General features: G+C 39.9%; 1 protein-coding gene across 1 annotated transcript in view; it reads right to left on the bottom strand.

The window, feature by feature from the left end:
- Nucleotides 1-6: 6 nt before the first annotated feature.
- ADCYAP1R1 (ADCYAP receptor type I) overlaps nt 7-25691 on the bottom strand; it is a 140466-nt gene continuing 114781 nt past the window's right edge. The window contains exons 12-16 of the mRNA XM_018089244.2: nt 25317-25386; nt 23332-23423; nt 3799-3928; nt 3478-3519; nt 7-363 (exon numbers count right to left, since the gene is read on the bottom strand). Of these exons, the coding sequence (XP_017944733.2) occupies nt 175-363; nt 3478-3519; nt 3799-3928; nt 23332-23423; nt 25317-25386 (523 nt within the window). The 3' untranslated portion in view covers nt 7-174. The remainder of the gene's footprint in view (nt 364-3477; nt 3520-3798; nt 3929-23331; nt 23424-25316; nt 25387-25691) is intronic.

The raw sequence follows: 25691 nt of genomic DNA, 5'->3' as shown, positions 1-25691 counted from the left end.
AGGAGAAGGAGAAGGAGAAGGAGAAGGAGAAGGAGAAGGAGAAGGAGAAGGAGAAGGAGAAGGAGAAGGAGGAGAGACCTACACCACCACAACCAAAACTATTGTTTCATTTTTTTTTTCTGTTTCGAGGGGCGGTTTTTGGTTTGCTCCCGATGGATTTGCTCCCTCAGCTGCTCATGTGGCCAGGTTCTCCGCATTTATGCTGGACATCCGAATCTGAGAGCTGCTCTTGCTCAGAATGGACAGTTGTGTCCCCCCGTTCACTCCGCTGCTCGCTAGAGAAGGATGGCGGTGTTTGAAATCCACAGCAAAATACCGGTTGACTTTCCAGCTCCTCCATTTTCTCTTTATTTCTGATTGCACCTTTAGGGAGAAACTTCAAAAGGTCATTTTTTATGTACTTCGCCGCTCGAGGACATGCTGATAAATTATCAAGATCAGCAAAAAGCCCACAATTCCACAGAACTATTTTTAAGGCTGTTGTTAAACTCCTCGCTTCAGCAAAATCTGAAGTGGTTTCTCCACAGCTGAAAGAGGTCCAGCCTTGTAGTGGGAATTACAGCCCAGGTTCTGTGTCTCTGGCTTCAGAAAATTTAGGATCAGCCCAGAGGTATCAAGAACAAAGACCTGTTCAACACTAACTCCAACATGAAGGAAAAAAATACCCTGTTTTCATCAAAGACATAAAAAGGAGCCAAAGAAACCAGCAAACAAAAGGTACTGGACAGTAGGGAAACAACCTGTCCATGTGGGCAGCCTGTCTTGTGCCTGCCATTCATGGATGGATGTCCATGGAAAACTTGGCCTCCTGCTTTCAGATCCCCTCAAAGCACACACCAGCTCTGGGATTTACAGACATCTGTGACACCTTCCTTTTCTTGAGAGTATTTTATACTCCCAAATATTTATATAATACTTGAGAGTATTATATGTAAATCTTGGTGATTTACAGTAAATCACCAAGAGCAAAACAATCCGTGGTTAGAAGCTCAGTTAGGGAAGAAGCAAATAATTCCATAGCTTTTGCACTTTTCATTCATCACCAACTTCCTGGCAATCCTGCTGGGTGAGCATGTGAGTATATATAGGTAAAATTCAACATAATAAAGATCATATGAGCTTAGACCAACATTTACTTGGTCTGTTGCTTACTCCTGGTAGGAGCCTGTAGCACATTTCTGAATGAAATAATGCAAGAACGAGGAAATATGTAGAGAGATTTTCCCAATATATTTTTCCTGTCTTCAATGAGCTGCTGTGACAAAGCTGTTCTCCTTGGCTCTAACAGTCATTACTAGATTTTTCTTGGACTAAAAGAAGTGTCAAAATGGATCATCATAAGCCAAAATGCTAAACAAGTGCTTTAACTGTATGGGCAAAAAACTACAGGGAGGAAAAATCCAACGGGAAAACTTACATTCTCCTTCTAGTACCTCTAAATTCCTGTTTTGGTTAATGTATAAATTATAGATTAGATGGAGTATGGAGTTATATCACCCCTATAAAATAGAAAATAGTGTTTGCACCTTGAACAGTGTAATTATTATACCAAAGGTGAATCCTTTCTTGCCCTAAGAAATTTAATGAGGGACAAGACACTTTTTAATTACCATTCTCCAATGTCTTGAGAGGTAAAATGGTTTTAATCAATCTAATTGTGTTGGTTTGGCCAACAACAACCCTCCTACTCCTTCTGAGGGGTTCCAAGAAATCTGACAGACTGTGCTTGTTATCTTGGAAGGTGTTTATCTCCAGGCTGGTTTTAGAAAAGACCTTTTGGCTGTTCTTTTAGCACTCAGGGAAGGTAATGGATGCAACAACACTTGTAGGTGGGAGATTTAGATATCCAACAACACCAGGTGGTGAAGTCTGAGTACAACCATTAATTCCAACAAGGCTTGATCCAGATCTCACCCTCCAGAGCTACTTGGGACTGACTGAGCTATGAATAATGCTTTCACAGCCCTGTGGGGCCTTTCAAAGTCACCCTGACTAAGCAAAGGTGACCTATGAGTTTGTTTGATGAGCTTGGAGGTTGTTATCTGAGGAGTCACTTGGATCAAGGAGTTTGAGACCTTTTGTACTAGAAATGAGCTGTTGCAGGCTAGAGATGAGCAAGCACAGAACACCTACTGCACTCAGACTCCTTGGAAAGAAGAAAAGAAGGTGATTCTAGGGATTTTAGAGAAAGGTTCCTGTTGGACTGCACAAGAGATGTGTATCAGTGGTGGAGAAAATGGATGAACTCCAGATATCTCTCTTAAGGCAGCCTTGAGGAGGGAACCTTTTTTTGTTAATTGAGAAAAAAATAACCTCAGGTATTCAGTTGGATAAACAAAGGCAGAGGAATCTCAATCTGCAGATCAGAACAGATGAATCAGAAAAAAAAAATAACTAGTGTGGGAAGCTGACAGCAGCAGCAGCAGCTGCCATGTGCTGAGAGGAGTGTGAGGCTTGCAAGATATCTGGGGAGGGTCTGAGGGGGCTTCTGGCACAGCTTGGGCTCTGTGTGTGTAGGGACCAGCTGGAAGGTGGCAGGTCTCAGAAAAGAAGCTGACAACACTTGGGTGGTGCCAGCAAGAAAGGCCAAGGACTTGTGAAAACTTGGAATTCAGCAAAGGGTTTGATGCTGTTTCCCCCAGCCTTCTCCTGGGCAAGCTGGCAAGATGTGGAGCGGGTGGTTGTCCTGCAAGATGGGAAGGAGGCCACACTCAGAGGGTGGTGGACAAGGATTTTTACTCAGGCTGGCACCCTATCACTAGTGGGGTCCTCCAGGGATTGGTACTGGACCCCACACTGTTCAACATAGAACCATGGTATGGTTTGGGTTGAAAGGGACCTTAAAGATCAACCAATTCCACCCCCTGACATGGGCAGGGTCACCTTCCACTAGCCCAGGTTGCTCATCTGACCTGGGTGTGAGCACTTCCAGGGATGGGGCAGCCACAGTTTCTCTGGGCAACCTGTGCCAGGGCTTCAATATCTTCATAACAGTCTCAACAATGGGGTTGAAAACACCTTCACCAGTTTGCCTGATGACCCCAAACTGGGTGGTGACTGGACATGTCAGAAGGAAGAGTCACCTTATGGAGAGAACTGAACAGGCTGGAAGAGTGGGCTGGCAAGAACAGCGCCAAGTTTAACGAGACAAGTGCCAAATTCCACAAAACCAGTGCCAAATTCTGAACCTGGGGTGACATTGCCAAGGAGACCACTACAGGCCTAGCCCAGTTAGGGAGTGTTAATCTGGGCCATCATCTCTGGCATGGCCAACATTCTGGTTTAATAAGGACACTACATATTCTTTCTTTTTTTTTTTTTTTTTTTTTTTTTTTGTTGAGAATTGTGAGATTCAGCCTAAGGTATCAGGGAGAATGGCAGGTGATGAGTTAGAGGGAAGGTTTAGGACAGCAGTTACTCCCACAAGGAAATGAAATGAGGAAGATGGGTGAGGAATTTAAATATTGAAAGACTTACCTCCCCATTCAAGAAACAGTAGAGAACAGCAACAACAAAACCCTGGAAGAGCGGGAGAGAAAAAAAATAGTGTAATTTATGCAAAAAGTAATGTAATGTATGAAAAAAGTTAATGTAATGTAATTTTAATCCTGAAGGAATAACACAAAATAGCAGGAGTTAGAACAGGCAATCAACCAATCTAACCCAAAATCCTAGTACACAAACCATCCACATGAGGGAACAAGGACACACTCTGAGAACTGTGCATGCAAAGTATCTAAAAAACAAAATAAAATAGAGATTTCATTCTAACAAAACCAGAAATCACTGGATAATCACCTGGAAGGATCCCAGTCCCAACTCAAACACCAGTCTCTCCCTCTTACTGACATTTTCAGGAGAAAAAGCAAACACTGTGTAGTGAATTCCAAACAGGGGGATGAGCAGCAGCGTGGAGCGAGCCAGCCTCCTGTGACAACAGAGGGAGAGAACTTTAATGCAGCCTTGCAATAATCACCTTGTGCTTTAATTAAAGAAGAAAGCATAAAACGTTTTGCTGACTGACTTCTGGGAAAATACATACACTGCATAAATATACACACAAATACAGAACATTCCTGTTTGTTCCCAAAGAGTGATTTCACACACACTGCAGTTTGCTCCCACTTCTTTCATGCTGCTACAATAACAGCACATTAACAGTGATTAATGCTCTGTTCTCTTATTTTAATTTTCATTGTTATAAGCAGTAATTTCTTCCTATTGTGCCCAAAAATGAAGAGGAGAATCTTGCTAAAGGATTCAGACTGCTACCATAGCACAACTGTAAACCTTAATCCCAATGGAGTGTTTGAAACCACTTTTTTTTTTTTTATATTTTATGTGTGTGAGTGTGTGTGTGTGAATTTTTTTCTGCATAGCAAAAGAATTCCAAAACAACCATACAAATAAAGCCAAAAAACCAACAGCCACACAAATAAAGCTCAAAATCCTGTATGTTCTTGTTCTTATACTCATGATTATTCCTCAAGGTCTTGATTTTGGTCTCATTTGTACTGTTGGAAAGCTAAGTGCAGTTCCACTGTTTAACTAATTTCTACTGTTTCAGGATAAAGAGGTTTCAGAGGGAAATCAGGTTCAGTACATAAGAAATAAAAGGGCTAGAAATAAATGTATGCAAGCATTTAACTGGTGAAATTCCCCAAAAATAAGGGGTCAGCCAAGACTTGTGCATGTTTTGGTCAGTGCCATTTGCTGATTGAGCAGCAAAAAAAAAGATCAAAGAGAAAGTAAATGTTGATTTAAAAATAAGGAAATGTAGGGTTTTTTTAAAACAAAGTGACCTGAAGTAACCTCCAGGACATTTTCAGAGGGGAAGAATATCATTGATTACAATCAAGTAAGTTAAGAAGGCAGATGGAGGACAAAGGAAGGCAAAAAGCTGTGAAGATGTTTCTAAGAGCTGAATACTTCTTAAAATTCAAATGTTTGCTCTGCTTTTATCTGTAGGGACACATTGGAATTTGCTAATTCCAGCTCAGAGATAACCCAAAATGATGTGTTGGACTTACTGAAAGTGAAAATTAATTAATATATCTCCAAGAACTCTGAACATATGATATTGTCCCCAACACCTGTAAATGGGACATTCAGTGCATTGCTGGTGTCTCTCAGTCAGACTTTGGGCACTAACAGGGATAAACACATCCCAACTCTTGCCTTGAGACTGCACTGAACACACCTGAGTCATGATTCTGATGGACACCAAACCTCAAGGCTTGGGGAAAGGCCCCAAAAACCAGAGAACACAGTTCTTGTGAGTTATCAAGTTAGACACTGGCCAAAAGTTTTTTAAAAAAGAGAAGAACAGCCTTGGAATAGGTTGATGATCATACAGAGTGTTCAGCTTTGGTGATCTCTAGAAAAATTAATCTATACAGGAGTGAGTCAGTGTAATGGACTAAAAGAGCTTTTGGGGTCCCTTCTAGTCCTTTTTCTCTATGGACCTGTACTATGGTCCATGAAAATGAAAAGAAACACTGAGGAGAAGTGTATAGAACAATGTTATCCCTATAAACCTAAAAAGATGTAAAGAACGTGCTTTAAACTAACCGTGGAATTAAAAGAAAATCAAATTAAAGGTAGTAAACTTGACAAAGAAGTATCATCTCTCAAAATCTGTTATCCTTTATATCCAGAATTAATGCTAACAATAACAAAAGCATAAATGTTGTTTTGATCTAAAAGTCAGAACAGAATTGTCTATTAGTGTGTTCTACCTCACTGCACTCATGGGAGATTAATTTTGGGAAAGATGCAGAGGAAGTCTTTTTCTATTGTCAGTTTTGTGGCACTAATTACACCTGATTAATCACACAATTAGTTTGTAGGATCTTGAAGTATAATGCCATAATCAAATTATTTGAAATGCTGTCTTCAGTACTGTCATGAAAGTCATGAAGCAAATACATTAAAACTAAGAAGTAACACATTCTGGAGTTTATAGATTATTAAGATGAATGAAGAGGAAAAGTAGATTTCAATAATGGGAAAAAATTGAGAGATACTGATGACTGTAAAGATGATGATGCATTGATTCTTTTTTTTTCAAGATTAGGAAGAAAAAAGATGAAGTAATTTCTGTGAAACATATAAGTTTATGGGGAATGAAAATGTTAAAGGAGACAGTGGAATTCTCAGGAGTGTAAGAGCCAAAGATATTTATCCTCTTTTCTTTCCACATTTTTTCAGAGAGGCAAGAAACTTGTGGGATGGATCTGAAAGTTCTGAGGACAATAATCACTCAGTTAGGATTAAACTGTTTAGAAGACAATGTTCTCCAGAAGGTCTAGTGGAAGCCTTGTTTACATTCCATCAGGTAGAGAAAAGTCTTAAAGTTATTTTAAAAAAAAGCAAGTTGCATTTAAATTCTTGTTGAGCCTGACATTCTATTTTTCAGCTGTTATTGTGCTTAAAATCAGTTTTAACACAAGGTTTTCTCCTATAGTTTGGCTATGAATGTGCCCTTTCCATAAAGTGTTGGTACAAACACATGCAGATATTGGTGTCCTCTGTTTTTCCTCACTCCTCTATTGAATTATGAAAAAATCTCTTGATACTAATAGGAAAAGAAAGTAGAAAGATTTCCTAACTTTGACCAGTATTTGAAGGAACCATGTTTTTAGTTTTCCATTGTGCATCCACACTTATTGAAAGCAATAATATGTCTATGGATAGTACAAAAGACAAAACTGGGCATGAATTTGAAATTAAAATACAGATCACATTGTGTTGCTGAGTAGAATTTCCAGTTATTTCTACTGAATATTTCAGCGTGTTTCTATTCCACATTTTAAAACAGGTTTCTAGAAGACTAATTAATGCTTGATTAAACATAATAATTGCACATCAGATTAAAAAACAATATTATGATCAACTGTGCAACAGGGAACAAGGACCTACGGGTTCTAAATGGTCTAAATAGGTTCTTCCACCTCTGGTGAAAGGGATGTAATGAAGATATTTCTCCAGACTCAGAAACTGCAGATGCCAGTGCAAGAACTGCTGAGCTGGATGTGTGATGGTGCCATTTGAAATGAATGGAGACCATCAAAAACATGTGTCCTCAGGGGACCTGAGCTCCAGGAGGAATAGAGTAAGGAAATCTGGGATTATCATTCTATTTTCTGTCTCTGAGACAGAGGTGAAGATGGCAGTTTAGAGGTTACTCTCCCATCAGTTCCAGGTATCTCCATTGCACTGAGGATGTGTCTCGTGCCACTTCTGCAGCTGCTTCTGTTGGACTCACTGCAAAGTTGTGTAGCTCAAAAAAGCCACTGTAGCCCACAAAAGGTCTGAGATGACACTGAGTGCTCTTAAGCTAAGAGTAATTTTTACTCTGGCAAAGAGTTTGCTGCCCCTGATCTCAGAAATTCTCACCACCCAAGTTCTTTGAGGCAAAAGATCACAGACTGCCCAAAGAAGTAAGAGAATCTCCAAACCACAGAATTTGAAGAAAGATTATGTAGTTGTTTTGCTACTTAGTCCTGCCTGTTTTAAGTCAGAGAGCTGTTCAGTTTAAAAACTGAATCTTAAGTGAAATACTTGGCTCAAATATAAACTTTTGTAATGAAGATGTCAAGGCCTGTAGTCATGTAAAGCAACACTCATCTCACCAAGGTTGGGACATACATTAATGTAGGTATTGATCATTAAATTATTAAAATAATGTCTCTAAATTCAGTGTGGAGAAAAATGCACTTTTAAGGCCTAGTTCTTGCCTGCTATAGGTGTCTCTTTAAGAAGAGGTGACTCCTGTTGTAAACCACATGGGTATGTACTGAATGCATCTATTTATGTATATATTGACCAGCTTCATGCTATGAGACATCTGCAATGATGACATCTGATTTCAGTTAAATTAAATCCACATTTACATTCCCTTCAGTGCCTGTGAAGAGTAAGAAGCACTTACACACAAGGACAAATCACCTACCCCTAAGGAAGTTCTTATCACATCCTAAATCTACCCATTGACCACAAAGGGAGTCTGGACTGAGTTTGCCACATAAATTGCTGCCCTGTAGACTTGTGAAGTTCAGATTAGAGGAATCCAATTTTTCTGGCCAAATGTGCACATCCATCATCTCAGTGGTGACTATGTGCAAAAAAATAATCATGACAATATTTCAGATAGAAGGATAAAGAGCAAACCATGAGGATAAATGCTGGCATTAGTGATGAAATGCTTGATATAGCTCATGTTTAATAAACTGAAGTATCTATTTTATCACAAAGATTGTAAACATAGCTAACATGACTTTCAGGAACCTGAAAAATCTCCCTGACAGATACATGCCTTTTCCAAAGTTAGGTCTGTAGGAACACTTCCAAAATACTTGAGATAATACCTAAACACAGCAAGTGATTAGAGCTTTTTAATTTTCCCATGCACAAACCACATCTTCAGACCAAGGACTTGAAAAACAGGGAAGCTTACTGAGACTTCCATATTTTAACACCAAAAAATTTAAATACCTCCTTTTTAGGCTGAACTCTCCTTGCCATTGACCAGGTAGAGGATTTCACCTCAGATAGTTGTCACTGTCCCATCTTTCTAAAACACTGCATTTAAAATGACATTTGTTTCTCTGCAAAGGCTCAACATGAAGTCTGTGCTGCATCAGGGTGTCAGTTAAGCAGTGAACTTAAATCTACTCCTAAATGTAGGTCCTAGTTTTACCTAACTGCTCTTAGTCTTCATCTTCTCAAAGTGTAGAAGATAAATGTGCTAATTGTTCTTTTATTCTCTGTCTTTGTTATTTGCACAGTGCCAGCCTTTTGATCGAATGTTTTGAGCATCTGTTTCTTAAGTATCTTGAGGAGATGTAAAATCACTGAGAAAATTTACTTTCATTTTTTTTTCTAGCTAAAAAGGCATAATTAAATATGTAGTTAAGTTACAAAACAACCTCTTTTCCTTAATGGTGTAAAAAATAATTACTAAGGATTCTGTAGCAAGACCCTGGAGTGCTGGGTCTGCATGTCAGGACATCTCTGGGAGTGCTGATTTGAACTTGTAAAACTGCTGTGAAATTCAGGAGGCAGATCATCAGGAAACATACTGTACAACAGACTTCTGAAAGATATTCCTCACCTAAACAAAATTAGATGATCTTGGAAGTCTTTTCCAACCTTAATGATTCTGTGAATCTATGACAACCTGTGGGCTTCTTGTATGAAACAAGGGGTGAGGTGGACTGTGGAAATGTGATTAACTCACACTCTCTAGGCTGAATGGCATTTACTCACTCTTCTGGATGCCTCACTCTCAACAGACAAGTGTTTGACAATGACTTCAACTTGAAGATCTTGGAGGTCTTTTCTGACCTTATTGATTCTCTGATTCTGATTTCTGACTAGACACAAACTATTTTGATATTGGGTCAATCTTAACCCTTCCTCACCTCGGGTGTTTACCAACATAACTTCACTGACTTTTATACCCATGTATAAAAGATGTTTTATACCCACTGAGAGTCTGATTGACTCAATCTTGCCTTGTCCTTGTTTTTCTAGCAAACTTTCAGGTGAAACATTTCCTCTCAGCGTGAAGGTGCTCCCCTGTTTGCTGTATAATAAAGAGCAGCTATTTATTAACCCCAAACCATAAACAGCATCAGCCATAAGTACCAAAAAAAAAAAATAAATTAAAAACCAATAACCTTAAAATTCTCAATTGTGGTGCATCAGCAAAAGCACAGAACAAGAACAAAAAAAAATTCTCCATGCAACAAGAACTCAATGAATGCTTGCTCTCCTCTTGCTACCCCTCTGCTCTTATCCATTCATTTAATTGCAACATGCTCATACAAACACAGTAATGTCACAGGAGTGTGAACACTTACAGGGTAATGGTTGATAGTTCTGACATCTTGCAAGAGTGCTGGTTAGCCCTCTTAGGCTTACAGTAGCATTTCTGAACGCAGCTGCTAAATATGACAAGATTAGCAATTTTTTTTTTTTTCAGCATCTCGTGAACAGGCCAAGGTAGGTCACTCACAACACATTTCATGAGACACGTCACAAAGATGGAAAGCAGACACCACAGAACGGAGCTACAGCACAAACCAGCTGCTTGACTGAAGCAAAAATGTAAATTAAAAATATAAATTAAAAGTGCACTGGCTTTTGCTGGCGGTTTAATGTGTTGGTTCACGGACAAGCCAAGAATTGAACGACCTGAAGGCAGCGTTAGGCACCCAAAATATACACGACCTTTGCAGCCTGGGGGTTGTACAGAGGGTCACAGAACAATATATTCGATGGAAGTCAACTGCATGCTTGTGGAGAACAGTCAGGTAGGAACATAAACTTGTAGGATGGTGGTCAGCCTGAGATGAAGTTGGATCAGATGTTCCTCATTTTCGTGTGTGAGCACCCAGGGTGTGTGGATCCCTTCTTTTTAGCAGAGGGTACTGGTAAGGACACCAAAGCACTTTCTCACCCATCTTCCTTGACGGTGGGGAGGGAGTTCAGTGTGGAAACTGCAAGTCTGGTGAGCTATTTGGATGTACCACCTATTTTTTGTCACACACACTAAGACAGTGTGGCCACCAAAGCAGCAGGTCCATAAACTGTGTAACTGGAACCGTGATCTCTACGTGTCATATCCCAGAAAGAGCTGCTGTGGGGAATGGGATGGTCACATTTACAACCAGCCAGAGAGGGGCTAATTTAAATCAACCACCAAGAAGGGTAATCTGAAACACGGGCAGGCATTTGGAGGGATCTTGTAAGAGATTTTATGACTGATAAAATGGGTTGAAAAACATGACAATTGAAAATAGCGGTTTCTCGTTGACTCTAAAGGGGAGATTTTTGGTTTTGCTTTCAACACATGCTTGTTTTGGTGGGATTCACCTCAGGGAAGATTGGATGTTTACAGTGTAAATATCTGAGTAAGCTGGAAATCTTTGTCCTTTGAGAATCATCAGAGAGAATAAGTAGTTGAGAGAGAAATACAGTTATTGGCCAGTATATCCGAACTATTTTAGATGTCCACTTTAGGATGGGATGAACAGCACTCCAAACACCACTGAGTACCCTGACTAATCTCCAGTAAATATAAAGGACAATATGATGAATTTTAAAGCAATTGCCTTCAAGGCAAACATCTAATTTTGTTCCAACAAACCAAACTCCGTCCCTCTTGCTCTGCTAAAAGGCACAATCTAAGATTTGTGGTCATCTAAGCATAGATGGAAGATGGAGCTTGTAAGCTGAACAGTAAAACAGAATAAGTTGAAAATATACTCAATTTCTCCCCACTTTTAACTCCTTTAAGTCAATCCTTGTTACTAGAGGGGTTTTTTTTGTTTCTTTTCAGGTAATCAAAGCCTGAAAACCGTGTTGCTCTTAAATATTATTGTATAAAAGCTGGAAATCATACAGTATTTGTGGCATGCATACATCTAGCAAATAGGAATAGTAATCATGTTTCAACTTGTAAAATGAATTCGGTTCTTGGATGATGCTCAGGAAGTAAATATGAAAATGACTGTTCCTTTTACAGCATCACTTCTGTGATAAATTTCTGAACCACCTCTGTTTTTTTACAGACTTAAGTTGGGGATTAATTGTCAGCTAAAACTGGTCAAAATCAAGGAGGGAATTTTAGAGTTAATTCAATTTTACTACGACTGAGAATTTCAGAAGTGGTTATGGATTTTGAGTGTCTCATTTTTTTTATCACCTGATTGTTCTGAAACACATTTTCTCAGACCAATTTTTACCACAAGAGGGCTGCTCAGCCTTTGTTGAGAAGGAGCACTTGTGAAGGCATTTCCAGGCACAGAACCTGAAAATGAAGCGTCTAAAAATCAATCATGACTTTGAAAATTCTTAATCAGGGGGTGTTGTAGGGATTTGTGTTCTTCAGTTATATACTTAATGTTGCCATGGAAATCTGGAAAAAAATTCCCCCCCCCCATGTTTACTGCTTGTGCCCTGTTTTATTTGACAGGGATTGATTTTTTAAAGAATTTTTTCTAGTGAACAGACCAACATGACAGGACTTGGTATTTGCTAAAATTATGAAATAGGACAGACTTGATTTTGAAAGTAATATCTAAGAATTAAGTGCTGCTTCCCACCCGAGGAGGGGGCATTTCCACACGGGTTTGTGATGAAAAACTGTGAGCACTTCTTAGGAGAGTAAATGTTTTTTTTTATTTTCATCCTTTCTAATTGAGGTATAATCATCTCTCTGATGTTAGATATTGTAAAGTGTCCCAAAATCCTTAGAGAACAGATTTTGTAGAAGTTTTGTTTCCTTCCTTTATAAATAAACTTTATTTATTTATTATCAAAATAGAGACATTGGTGGAAGGAAAGGGAGAAAGAGAGAAGAGATAGAGGAGGCAGGAACCAGAAAGGAATGTGAAGGAGGAAAAATCAGACAAATAAGAGAAAATTAATAGAAAATGAGATAATGGATATCAAAACACTACATGAATCAGAGCAGGATCCTCAGACCTCTGTGGGCACACACAGAACGGATTTGGTCACGTCTAACTCTACGTGTTCGGAGACAAACTTAAACTGAGCTATCACCTTGGAGTCACTCAGTCATGGAAAGAACAGGGACTTCCAGGCTGAGTTGACCTGTGTGACAGAGGCCTTTGAGACACACGGGGTGCAGTGTCTGACGGGGGTGCCCCGGGGCTCCCGGTTTGACCATAAGACGACGACTGGACTGCTCAGATTAAATACGAGACTTGAGACAGCTAAAGGCAAACAAGCTGAGTCTCACCGCACGTGTCCTGGGCATGGACTGCAGCTGCATCTGGGAGGAAGAGGGAGGGTGCTAGGGTGGAAGGGGAAAGAAAAAGTTAAACATTCCCAGGATTCAATGAGTGATGTACGATGTGGCTGAAGGCCACCTTATCAGACTTGAACACCTTGACGGCCCCGGCACGTTAATGCAAATGAGAGACTACACAAACTGGAGGCAAAAATAGTTGCAATTCGGTTCTAAAGGCTTTGTGGGTTTCTCAAAGGGACTTAAGGGAAATAAAATGAACATGCTGACCCCGGGGAATGAAGTTACGCTGCGTTATCCATGATGAAAATGGTCAGGGGTCTGAAGTGAGGTCTCTACCGACACGCAGGGAATGACAGAATTTGTGGCTTGTCTCTGAATGTGCTGATAGGGAATCCTTTGGGAAACACAGTAAAGGTAGAATTTGAGTCATGCAAATAAAAACTGTGCCTCGTTAAGGATCTTTGTGCACCCCTGCTTGGGTCATTCTGCGTAACCTGACTATGAACAGGATTGGCCACCATGTAGTAGGAGGAGAAGGAATGTAGAAACAAATCAATGAAATAAAGTACTGAAAATACAGTAAAAAGTTAACCAAAGGGAGAGTAGAAAGATTGTATGGGAGAGAGAGGAGAAAGCTGAAAATTGGACCCATATAATCTAAAGTTTATCCCACGTACCTACAGTTGCCCTCAGCTGACACTGCTATAGGTCAGGGCACTCCCCCTTGCTACTCGGTAGCTGAGGAATTCCTGAAGATGGACTTCTTTCCTGGCCAATACACAAACCACATTCACACACCCTCTGGACTTACAGATCAGATGTAAAGAGTTTGGAAAACTGAACTTGTTCTGTGAGCAGGAAACAGACTGCACAATTCCATCCCACTGCAGTGACTGCAGGTCTGACCCACCATGTGTAGGTCGAGTCATTGATCCCCCTCATCCACACACAGAGTAAGCTTCTCAGCAAAATTGTCATTTAGTTCCATCTCACCTAATTTTTGGAGTTAACAATATAACTGGGTGCTTTTCACCTTATTAGCCCATGCCAGCTTTGCAGTAAGTGGTGAGAAACAGATCATAAATTGAGATTTACCTGACCTGTTTTAAACATCTTTTTTAAAAATGAAATAAGTTGTACTAAGGCTTTAATTCTCTGGACTGAGAAGGTCTCTACTGACTATGGAAGGAGCCCAGCACCATTATCTTATTAAACCCTGTGGATCCTGTGCTACCTTGCTAAAAATACAACTACTGTTGTGCTCTTCATGAAAAAAAAAGAAAAAAAAGGAAACTGTTTCTCTAGTCTTAGTTGAAAAGAAATAGAAAATTCTCAGCCTTGTTACCTAGAACTCCACTTTTCACTGCTAGCACCACCGAACTTGGAGGCTGAAGCTGAATTACTGCTTGCAGATTAATGCTCTGGCTGAAAATGGATGTTTAACCAATATGAACTTGGACAAGAAGTTTTTGTCCAAAAAAATCTGACCTTTGAGCAGATCTGAGGCTTGAAGATGAAACAGAACGGTCAAAGAGAGCCAAAAATCATGTCTACACTGTTCATTCTTGGCTTTGCTAACTTCTACAGGGTGGACATTAAAGGATGGAGAAAGCCATTGCTACACCCAGAGATCAAATAATGAGGAGATAAAGTTTAATATTTGCCTTTGCTCTAGAGAATAAAGCTGGAAGCGGAGAGCAGAATATTTCCATGAAAACCAGTCTTTAAATGAACTGTAGCTTCAAGGTTACATGTCCTGATCCTTCCTCTGCAGTAACTCTGGAGGTCCTGTTTTACCAAGCTGGGTTATTCCCATTCCACAGATACGTGTCGTGCACTGTGGAATAATCCTGCTGGAAGTGCAGTAACGTAAATGTGGTGCAGCAGACAACAGAATGTTTAATGAGAAAAATGTACCACAGGAAATGAGATTCTTAAGTGGTTTTGAATGTAGCTTTACTGTTTGGAATGAAGAATGTGCACGTCCAAACTCAGCCATAAATATCTGAGGATGTGATTTAGCTCGTTGTCCTCAAACCAAAACAAACGAGCCAAACCCACAGAGGATTTATTGTCACAGTCTGCCACAAGAAGTGGGTTTTTAGGCGCTGAAGACAGGTTTTGGTCCTGTCAGCTCAGTATTGGTATAACTACACTGAGTTTATATAATTTGCAGCTCTGAAGCTTCAGTTACACTGTTTTGACTCACCTGCCTTACATATCACACGAGATAGCTGCAGGCGAGGATTCAAGTTATAAACCATCTCTACAACCCTCTTTAATGAAAAAAAAGAGAGCACTGTCTTTGTTGGAAAAGCCTGGGCTTGCAGACATTTAATCAGCTGAACAACTGCAGTGTTTTCATTGGAAACATAAAGAGGAATTTCAGCTTGGAAATCTCTCAGTAATGATACAGGTGGGTAGCAAATGAGGTACGAAGGCTGTGATGTGAACCTTAGGCACAACTTTCAGTTGGTCCTGTCTTGAGGTGGTTCACATTTGATTAAGCCATCTTCACTGAGACTTAATTCAATATTAAACCACTGTAAACTGGGGGCCTTTGAGGGTGCACTTGTACTCTCCCAGGCAGGAAAAGTTTGTTCCTGGAAAATCAGCTGATTACTTTGCACCACACGCTTCCTTTTACACACAACGTTAGTTACAAGAGCCTCACAAGAAGTTCGTCTTTCCAGATCAAAAGACCACGTGCACTGGGACAGCACCATCTTTCTTGTCCCTTCCATACCTCAGGCTATGTCCTTGCATGGAGTACTTCCTAATAACCCCTCACATGTAGAACTAAACCCCATGGATGTGAAACCTGCCAGCTGCTGAAGTGAGACACAATAGATCAATGCCAAGGAGAAGCAGAGACACTGAGGGGAATGTAAACTCCTTTTCTTCTCATATGATAGAGGCAAAAATGTGAATGGCAGCAAAAACTAAATGGAAGACCACAGGTGCTGGTGTGCATCAAGTTTTGGTGTAAATTGAAAGCACGTTCAAGATCAGAGATGTCAGAATTACTCCCCATTCCCTGCAGTCTCACAGCAACTGAGGCACGACCAGTTGCTTCAACTCCACCTTTACCTTTACATTGAGCAACTGATTCAAAGAATCAGAGGTGCAAACTGATTGAGGGAGAAAACAAATTTTCAGATCTGTCCCTTTCAGTCTAACAGTGACTTCAAAACAGCAGAATAGGAGCAACGTGGGAGGGAAAGGGCAAACAGCCCGAATGGTCTAATTTGGATATTCCAAAGTTAATTTCCAGTTTGAATCTTTGGAAAATTTTTCTCAACTCCCAAAGCCATTATCTTTCCCAGTAAGCAAGCGAGCTGCTCTGCTAAAAGATGCTGCACCCACCTCCATGGGTAATTGGTAAAGATGCATGGCCTCAGGCACTGGATGTTCCCTATCCTGCTGATCTCCATGACAACTGAAGCTTATCAATACAGATCAAAATTAGGTTATACACTTTGACGAAGTGCAGTGACTTCAGAAACGTATTTGAGGTCTGTATCACATTTTCCTTACAAAAGCTGCCTTATTTTTGCTAATCAGAGAGCTCAAGTGCATGGAAAAATTTATAATGTTACAGCAAATTTAGTTGAGTGCAGCCACTTTCCCGGTACAGTAAAAGAGGCTTTATATTGTGCACGTTGCTAAAGTATTTGTGGTCTTTTAAAAAGCAATGCTGGAACCATTTGAGATACATATATATAGAATTTCAGACAGTACATGCGTAGGCAAAGACCTATATTTACACAGGCACCCAACAGACGTAAGCACTTCCATGGAAATCTCGCTTCAGCCTCCGGATGTTGGGAGTTCTGTTCCACACCAGTTATGGCAATCAAGCCATGATGGTTTAGTACTGTCTTTGAAAGATGTTTGGATCTGAAATTTCCAGAGATAAGACACTAACATTTCAATGGGAAGCCTAAAGACACTGTTTAGCTCTTTTTTTTGGTGCCTAAAACTCTTTGGAAACAGGCTGTTAGGGTCAATCCAACCCTGGATAGAAGTGAGAGCCCATCAAGCTTTACTGTGCCTTCTAAAAAAAATGGAGAAAACCCTATTTTTATAAAGAGGATTGCACTGTTGGATAAAACCTGGTTGTTTTCTCCCTCACTAACCTGCACAACTCCTTGATCTTTCCAGAGAAGGACCATCTTTTAGTAGCTTCTCTTTTAATGTAAAAATGCTCTTTTCCAGTTCATGGCTTGCTCTTGTAACAGATGGAGGGAAAAAGTCTGTGCTTTGCCTTTTTAGTACACAACCCACGGACAAGGAACTTTGCTCTCTAAGGCTGCCACAGATTGTGGAGCCAAGCAGAAATTTCAAGTCACCATTAGAGAATTCTTAAGCATGAAAGTTAGGCAAAGATCAAAATATCAGCTGTTCCATCAACCACAAAAATCAGCCTTGTACCCTTTCCTCTGTCTGTTTATCCATTCAAACCATAAAACTGCCCATAAAAATACCCTACAGCCACTTCCAAAAGTGTTTAAAGACAAAACCATCCTATTTTTCAGTATTACTGCAAAACAGAAGACAAGAGGAGTCAGCCTGCACCACACAGACATCACCTGTGCAGGCCAAGGCACATGGCCTTGCACTCTAAAATCCACTTTCTAAGGATTTCCAAATAACAGAAACAGAACACTTTTCAACATTGCATTCACCACGGATGATCTTGTAACCAGGAGAAATAACTTTTCTGATCCATGATTTCAAAATCAGACCCTGTCAAGTGCTTGTGTGTCGTTGGACATGGGTGGAATTTCTTCTATAAATACTGATTTGCTCTTCTGGAATATCCCTCTGGCCCATGGAATAACAAAACCACTTTCAAGGTGGACATAGTTTTGGGTCTAATCTCATCATCAGTGTAGGAATGCAAGGGATGCATTCTGGATGAAAGGACAGTGTTTAGGTTAGAAAGGTGGATTTGACAATCAAAGATTCATTGTCCTCTACCTGCCACAGGCACCTGGGGGATTTTGAGTATCCCCCTTTGTGCATCATACCCTCAGTTGTTCAAGGGCAATAACAGCTCCCAGGAATATTGTAAACACACTAAATATTCTGTGCTGTTTGCTGTTACAGCAGTTGACACCACAGCAAACCTATAGATAGATAATCAAAGCAGAACGGAGCTTTTGATTACTTTATCTGAAAATAAATAAATCCCTGTGTAATTATGTTCTTCCTAATTATGGTACATAGCCCACATGATCTTACATTCCTAATGAGTACACTCGATTTTTTTCCAAGCCCTACCTGAAAAGATTCGGCACAAATTAACACCTCCTTCCCCTCCAAAAAAAATTGCAAAACAGAAACCAAAAAAAACCCCATCAAACCAACACCCAAAATAATAATTTGCCTTGGGCAATGTACAGGAAAAGTATAGTAGCTGTGAATGAGCTTTAAATAAATCCATCAAGAATTAGTGTCGGTCAAGGCAGCAAATATCTACTCTCCTGGCATTTCTTAGAAATGAGAACTCCTTGATTATCATGCACTGATACCAAATGACCATCATCTACGTTTTCCATTGTATTTCCATGCAGTAGGAAGGGATTAACCCCGGGACACCATTTCCTTTTGCTGCTGGTTTGTTGGGCACTCCAGCACCCAACCGGCAGCGCCCGGGGTTCGGAGGTGGAAGTGCCGTGCTAAGGAATACACTGTTCATCCAACATCTGCCATTTCCCTGCCAAAAACGAGCCTTTTGGCAGGAAGACCCCGTGGCTAATCATTAACTCTGGCAGTCTGAGCACTTGCAGCAAGACAAAAGCAGTAGCAGAATGAACCACCGAGCGTCCAGTGGCTTTGGAGGTGAAGTGCAGAGGAGTGTTGTTTACCAAAACATCTGTGTCACGACATTGCTCGCCCTGCCCTGACCCTTTAGGTTGCACCAGAGGTAAAATCATACCTACCTATGATATATGCCATGATTCTCCTTTCTTTCCAGCAAGATGCTGAGTGGAGAAATGACGTAGACCTGAATTAGCTACATATTTGTGGGCTTTATTTTCTTTTCATTGAGCTTTCAACATGTGATACAAAATTTATGAAGAATCTGTTGAAGCAAAAGCAGAAACAAGCTTCCCCCTCCCAAATTATACTATTCATGATAAGTTGGAAATAATAATAATAATAATAATAAAATAAAAAAGAGGATTTTTCAGTTACATGTGCTTGATCCTTGAAAATGAATGAATAAGCAAAGACTTGATGGGAATGTGTGGGTCTTTTTAATCTTAAGGGTTATTCCAGCATGCATCTACTTCATGCACACCTACAAGGTACTGTGGTGCGTTATGGTAGTGGTGCTGTTGGATGATTTTCTCTCTATAGTGAATATTTCAGCAATGCAACAATGCTGGTGAAAATAACAGCGTGGATTTAAGCTTTTTGTGGGCATTTCTATAGAAATATGGCTTTTCTGTGGGGGGGTGAACGTGCTCTCCCTGCAACAACTTGACCAAAACCAGGATGCCTGAAAGCAGATTGTGACATAGCAGGTTATACACTATTGGCTGGATTTTTCATGGTGAAAACAGTGAAGCCTTGTCAGATCAATGTATCATAAAATTCTGGAGAAGGAACTGATATATGGTTAATCCATGCAAATGATGTGGAGCCCTGTGTGCTGAGCCAGCTGCTGTAGGGTTGTGAATGTGTGCTTGCAGTCCCCAGAACTGACATCACACTGGATTCATGTGGTGCCCCTTGGCTTTCAGCAGGTGGTGTAACTGTCCCCAAATAATCTGCTGCTTCTTCAAAATATCTACAAACTGCAACTGGAGAAGGCTGAGAATCAGGTGGTTCTCTGTGCTGGGAAGCATGTTAGGTAAAATCTAACTGGGTGGGGAATACAGTTCAAGACATGGACACTCACTCTATGATAAGAATGATGTGTCGCAAGGGGGAATGGCTTTAAACAGAAAGGGAGTAGGTTTAGATTGGAAATTAGGAAGAAATTGTTCCCTGTGAGGGTGGTGAGGCCCTGGCACAGGTTGCCCAGAGAAGCTGTGGCTGCCCCATCCCTGGAAGTGTCCAAGGCCAGTTGGATGAGACTTGGATCAACCTGGGCTAGTGGAAGGTGTCCCTGCCCATCACAGAGGGTGGAATGAGATGACCTTTAACATCCTTTCCAACCTAAACCATTCTATGAGTCCATGATTATCTGACCATAATCATGGCACATTTCTCCTGTTTATGATATTCGTTCACCAGATGGGGCAAGAAACCTGTCTGAACTATTTTAACCATTGTCCTAATTACTCTGGGAATACAATCAGTGTCACTTTGTGCTTCCCCAGCACCTGAGGGTCTCAGAACTTCCAACTCAGACAAAAATCTATTGCATTTGCATTACTGATCTTGCTTTGGTTGGATGCTTAATTTGGCAGGACTGACTCGAGATTAATTGAAATCAGACATATTTCAAGAAAAAAACCATGCCTTTGGTAGTTCAGTCCTCACCCTAAAACATAACTAATGATTACGATGCCTATGAAAAGTTCTTGGGGAAAAAAACCCCAAACAATAATAAAATTATCATTAAAAAGGTGTCTTCTATATTTTGAATTCCTACCTCAGCTGCTTAGATATTTTGATGGATCTATCTCCTAGTATTTTCAGCCATAAAGAGGAGTTTCTATCTAAAACATCAGTGAGAAAAAAGATGGAGATATTGTTCCTCCAGTCACTTCTTGAGCCCTTCAGTCTGGAATGGGATCAGCACATGCAGGCAGCTCTGAGGGGGAACTAAAGGCATGAGAAAGGTAATGGATGACTGAACACACAAGTAGATAAAATGGAATTTTATCATGACTGAAATGCTTGTAAGGAATCAGCTACATTTTTTTTTCAGCTGTTGCATACAATGATCATCAGGTTATTTAGAGATAAAGTCTGATTTTTTTATGGCAGTAAAGCACTCATAATATGCTGCAAATGATGCAAATGGTTGTTTGACTTTTTTTAAAGCAAGTCATATTCTCCATTGGCTACTCTGTATTAATTAATCCTCAGTTCCTCAGTGCTCTTCTTCCATGATCACAATTCCCAGGGAACTTCACTAGTGGGAGATTTTAATAATGAATATATTAATCTTTAAATTTAAGCCCATCCCCCAGGCTTTTAAAGTCAAATACAGCTTTAAGTGCTTTGCAGAACCATGACCATCATGTTTATGAAGTGAAATCAGAGGTAGATTTTCCTAAATAAAATAATCATTAAAAGGGCCTGAACCTAAACCTGTACCATACCTATAAGAAAAAAATAAATCTTACTCCCAGTCACAAGTTTTTGGGGTCTTACATTTTCGTTTTTGAGGATGGAAGTCCCAGCTGGTTAAAAGGGTTATTCCAATAAATCCTATTAGAATAAATCTCAATCCCTGCTGCAGGTACTGTGTGATATTTCCTTCAGAAACAGGCTGAAAATCCTTCCTCAACCTCATCCTTCCTCAGCTACTAAAGGGAAAGCATTTAAGTATGTTGTGGAATAAAGATCTGGATGGAGAGTTTGCTCTGATGAATTGATGTTGTAATAGTTTGAAACAGCAAAATAGAACATGGAAAATGCTTCATATGGACCACAGTCTAAATGCCACAGAGATTTCAATATGGTGACAGAACCAGATTATCATCTGACTTTTTCCTTCCTTACAACAACCTCTTTTTTCACAGGCTTTGTGTGCACAAATATTGTCTGTCTCTGGTGTAAATCTGCACAGAATTATTAATTTCATTCCTTTTAATTGTTCCTGTGTGACCTTTCTGTTGTCAGATCTGTTTGGATAAACAACACTCCACTCCATAGCACAAACATCAATGCAAGGTCCATTTATAAACACCCAGTTCGAAAGTTGCAAAGAAATATGGAAAATAATGGCAGCGAATGAAACAGAAAATATGATGTTTCTCTCTTGGTTTTGGTGGCTAACTATACACATAGGAAAAAACACCAGGGAAACCCAGTCACCATATTGATCCAGGATGACAAGGATGTCGGATAATCTAGTTAAAATCACTGGAATCCATGGCATGCTTTGCTTCATATGTGAGAGATGTGCAGCACACACCAAACATGCACTCGAGAGGTCGTAATCGGAACGAGCTCTGCACGTCTTGGGTGCTAATTACAACCTGAGACTCAGGGGGGGACTTCCCAGCAGCACATCCACGGGAAGTCCTCATGCAAGCCCTGGGAAAACCATGCACCTGATGTCTCCACTCTCTCCTGAGTTTTATTTCTGAGAGATATCCACTTACAGAAAGGATTTCAAGCGTTATTTTTGGCCGCGGAAACACGGTTTTGAGCTAGATGCAAGTGCAGCACTTTCAGTAAGTGGATGTCTGACTACAGACATGAAAATATTATCTTTTCATGGAAATGCAAACTAGATACTAGGGGAAAAAATAAAAAGAAGAAAAAAATAGGCAGCTGGAGGACATATTTTCCCCTGAAAATTGTAATTTAAATGGAGGACATCATTAAATTATGATTGTGGTTACTTAGGGTGAAACTAATCACTGGGTAATTGTATTTGCTACAAAATAAGGATTTCCTGCTTTCCCCTGACATCTTTTAGTTTTGTTTAAGGTTTTCGTGGCTTGCCTCAGGAATTTTCTTCAGGAATTTAGTGCTAAATCAAATAGTCTTACCCATGTTTATGAGTGCAAGAAATAATCTAAGCTCACAAAAAAATTTGCAAAATTAAACTTGTGTGGTATTTGGGCAGGGAAGCCAACACCAAATGTGCTGCCACATATTCCAGTTATTCCAAAGGATGATATAATTTTTATAAGGAGAATGCCTGCCTGCACTCCAAATTAGGATGAAGATCATCCCAAATGACCAACCTGTCTTCTTATAAGGTGGAAACTCACAAAAAGGATTTCAGCTTAAAAAAAAAACTTAAATCACAAAGCTATAAACTTCTAAAGGAAAATTTTAGGACTTATGTGGATTTTAAAACAATTCTATGTGGCATGAGAATTTTTTGGTTTAAGTGAATTGAATTTAAGGTTACAAGAAACGTGAACATGAGCAATTTTGGGGGATCTTCCTAGATTAGAATTGAGCCCAAAGTTATTAAATTTTTCTACTAAATCTCATTGATTTCAGGGAATTTTGGACCATGTCCCTGGAACTTATGAAGCGCAGCAAACTGTCCCATGAGTATAATAGTTACTTATATACCTGGTCAGTATTTTAATTTCCAGATAATTCATCTTTAAAAAAGTTAGTTTTGGTTTGGTTTTGGTCTTTTTTCAATCTTGTGTTTATGCTTATTTTCTAGGTCTTTTAAAGAAAGGTGAAAAAACTGCCTTTAAAATGCACTTTGGTGGCTGATGGATTAACAAAATAAAAGTAAAAAATCAACCAAAGCAATTTAATAGACCCTGTGACTCTTTTTGAAAATCGACCTAGTTCAGCTGAGGTGTCTTTTTTTTACTTTGTCTCTTTTTCCTATGTGTATATTAGTAATTTAAACTGATTACTGTTTTATTTGTACTTACAAGTAAATGCTGGATTCATTGCCCCCGATATCAGGTGACTGGAGTTTCTGCACAAGTATCACAATTATGCCAATAAAAAGCACAAAGTTTATCTGGGGAAAAAAAAAAGAAAAACATTATGACAATGGCATATTTTTTTAAAGTATGAATGGGACATTCCCAGTGACTTGCTAATTCCATTTCCTTATTCTTCTTCAAACTGCATTCTAAAAGATTTATAGGGTCAGGAGTAATGGGATAAGTTTACAAGCATCTTATCACCCCCCTTTGTAGGCAAAAATATCCCTTTTCCAGTAGATAAAGTGACTCAGGATTTCTGCAGTTCCAAGACCAAGAGAAGAGAAACATAAATGGAGGGGTTTCAATATTTTTCATTATCAACCAGTGCAGAGAGTAAAGAGAGAGATCCCTGCACACCAAAACCAGATAGCAAAGATCTCAACAATAGAAGTATCTTTAACTTCCATTCTCTGAACTAAGGGACTTCTCAGTTTAGCAGTTTTTAAAAATTTGGAGAATAATAAAATCAGGTTTTTTTCCAATGCTCTGGCATCAGACTTGGCTGCCATCAGCTCCAAAGCTTCTTAAAACCAGAAGAAAACAGTGGAAATTTGTGTTGGTAGGGAGAAACAAGAACTTAAAGCAGTTGTGTGCATCAGAAAGATTTCAGAATCTTCAGAAAGATGTTCCATCTGATATAAGGACTACAAATGGATGGAGAAGCCCAGTTGTCCCATGGAAGATTTTTGGTTCTTTAGTGCTATCTACAGAAACCCAGTATAAGTGATTGGCCAAACCAGAACGTGATCCTTCATGGAATGTGCCTGGAAAGCATGGAAATTCATGTTCATGGACAAAACTCCTGGATGGCTGAACCCTCTCCATGTTGATCCTCTTCACTGTTATCAGCTGAATTACCTCTAATTTATCTGCAGGCTGCTCTAATTTAGGGAGCTGTCCAAATACCACCAAGTAGAATCACCAGACCTGACAAAACCTCCTGAGCTGGATGTCTGAATTCCCGAAACAAGCACTGAAAACCTGCCTAATGCTGTCCCTGGAGCATGGAAAGCAACTTAGGATGCCCAGAATCAAACACCTCCATGTAACAACCCTAACAGATTTTCAGGTGCCCCTAACCCTGTTGTCTGGGCTCTCGATCTAGTTTCCAGCTGCAGGGGCCCAACAACACTTTAATATCCCCATATTCTTTTAGGGCACCAGAATATCTCCTTCTCTGGAGATATTCAAAAGCCATCTGGACACAATCTTGGATAATGTGTTCTAGGGGATCCTGCTTGAACAGGGAGGTTGGACAAGATGACCTCCAGTGGTCCCTTCCAATCTTCCCCCTCCTGTGGTTCTGAGAAGCCCAAACAGGGCTCATTAGAGCCTCTCAATCATCCATAAATGGGTATCCAACAGCATTTGAGTCAAATCCAAGACCTCCATCAGCTAAAGAGAGCTTAGATACCTTGCAGACAATTTAGTATCTTGCCCTATGACCACAATACTATTATAAATCTAATATTAGATAAATGCAGCTGTGAAATTTGTTCCATTCAACAGCCAGAGTCCATTTTCCTGGTGGCTGGCATCTAGTATTGTTTTAGATGTCCTGGATTGTCCCATTTGGCTTTCAGCTGCTGCCCCAAAAGGCCCAGGGTTCTCACACATCCTATGCCATGTCTCCCAGCCCCTGACAAATGCTCCACATGCTCTGGGGTGTTTTGATGTCTGTGTTTAAACAACTGAATAACCCTTTGTCTGCACAGTCTTTGCTTACAGGCAGAGAACCATCATTTAATTTGCACTAAAACTTCTTTTTAACAGTGGAATTATGAATCATTGTGGGTGGCAAACCATGGGCATTCAGAGAAGGTGCCCACCAGCCCATCGTGGTTTGTAAAGGTATTTGGAGATATTTAAATTGGTTTTTTGTCCTCAGAAGAGCTGAGGAAGTGTCTACTCCAAGTCCTACTTACCATGATTGATCCAACCACAGGACCCTTGATCACCCACCACAAGGCAGTGTTGTCATTCATGTCCCAGCAGCTGCAGTCATTGAGGAAAAAATGGGATGGGGAGAGAGAAGGGAAGAGAAAAAGATATAACAAAGAAGTTAATATACTTATAATCATTTTGAAGGGGCCAGAGAGTGGGAGATCGGTCTTGTAGCTAAATTATTTTGAGTTTAAAGTGCAAGTTCTTTAGTTTGTCCCTGTTGTAGCTTTATTTAACAGCCTTTCCAAACTTACCTGAAAGTCAAATAAGTATTTTTGTGGCAGTTTAAATGGTACTCCCTCCTAAACAGCTTAGACATTTTGGAAAATGCCTTAATATGTGTTTCTGTGCCTACA

This window comes from Manacus vitellinus, unplaced genomic scaffold, assembly GCF_001715985.3.
Source record: "Manacus vitellinus isolate BGI_N305 unplaced genomic scaffold, ASM171598v3 scaffold_12_pilon, whole genome shotgun sequence".
Taxonomy (NCBI): domain Eukaryota; kingdom Metazoa; phylum Chordata; class Aves; order Passeriformes; family Pipridae; genus Manacus; species Manacus vitellinus.
The sequence above is the reverse complement of the archived record's forward strand: the minus strand, read 5'-3'. Positions and strand labels throughout refer to the sequence as shown.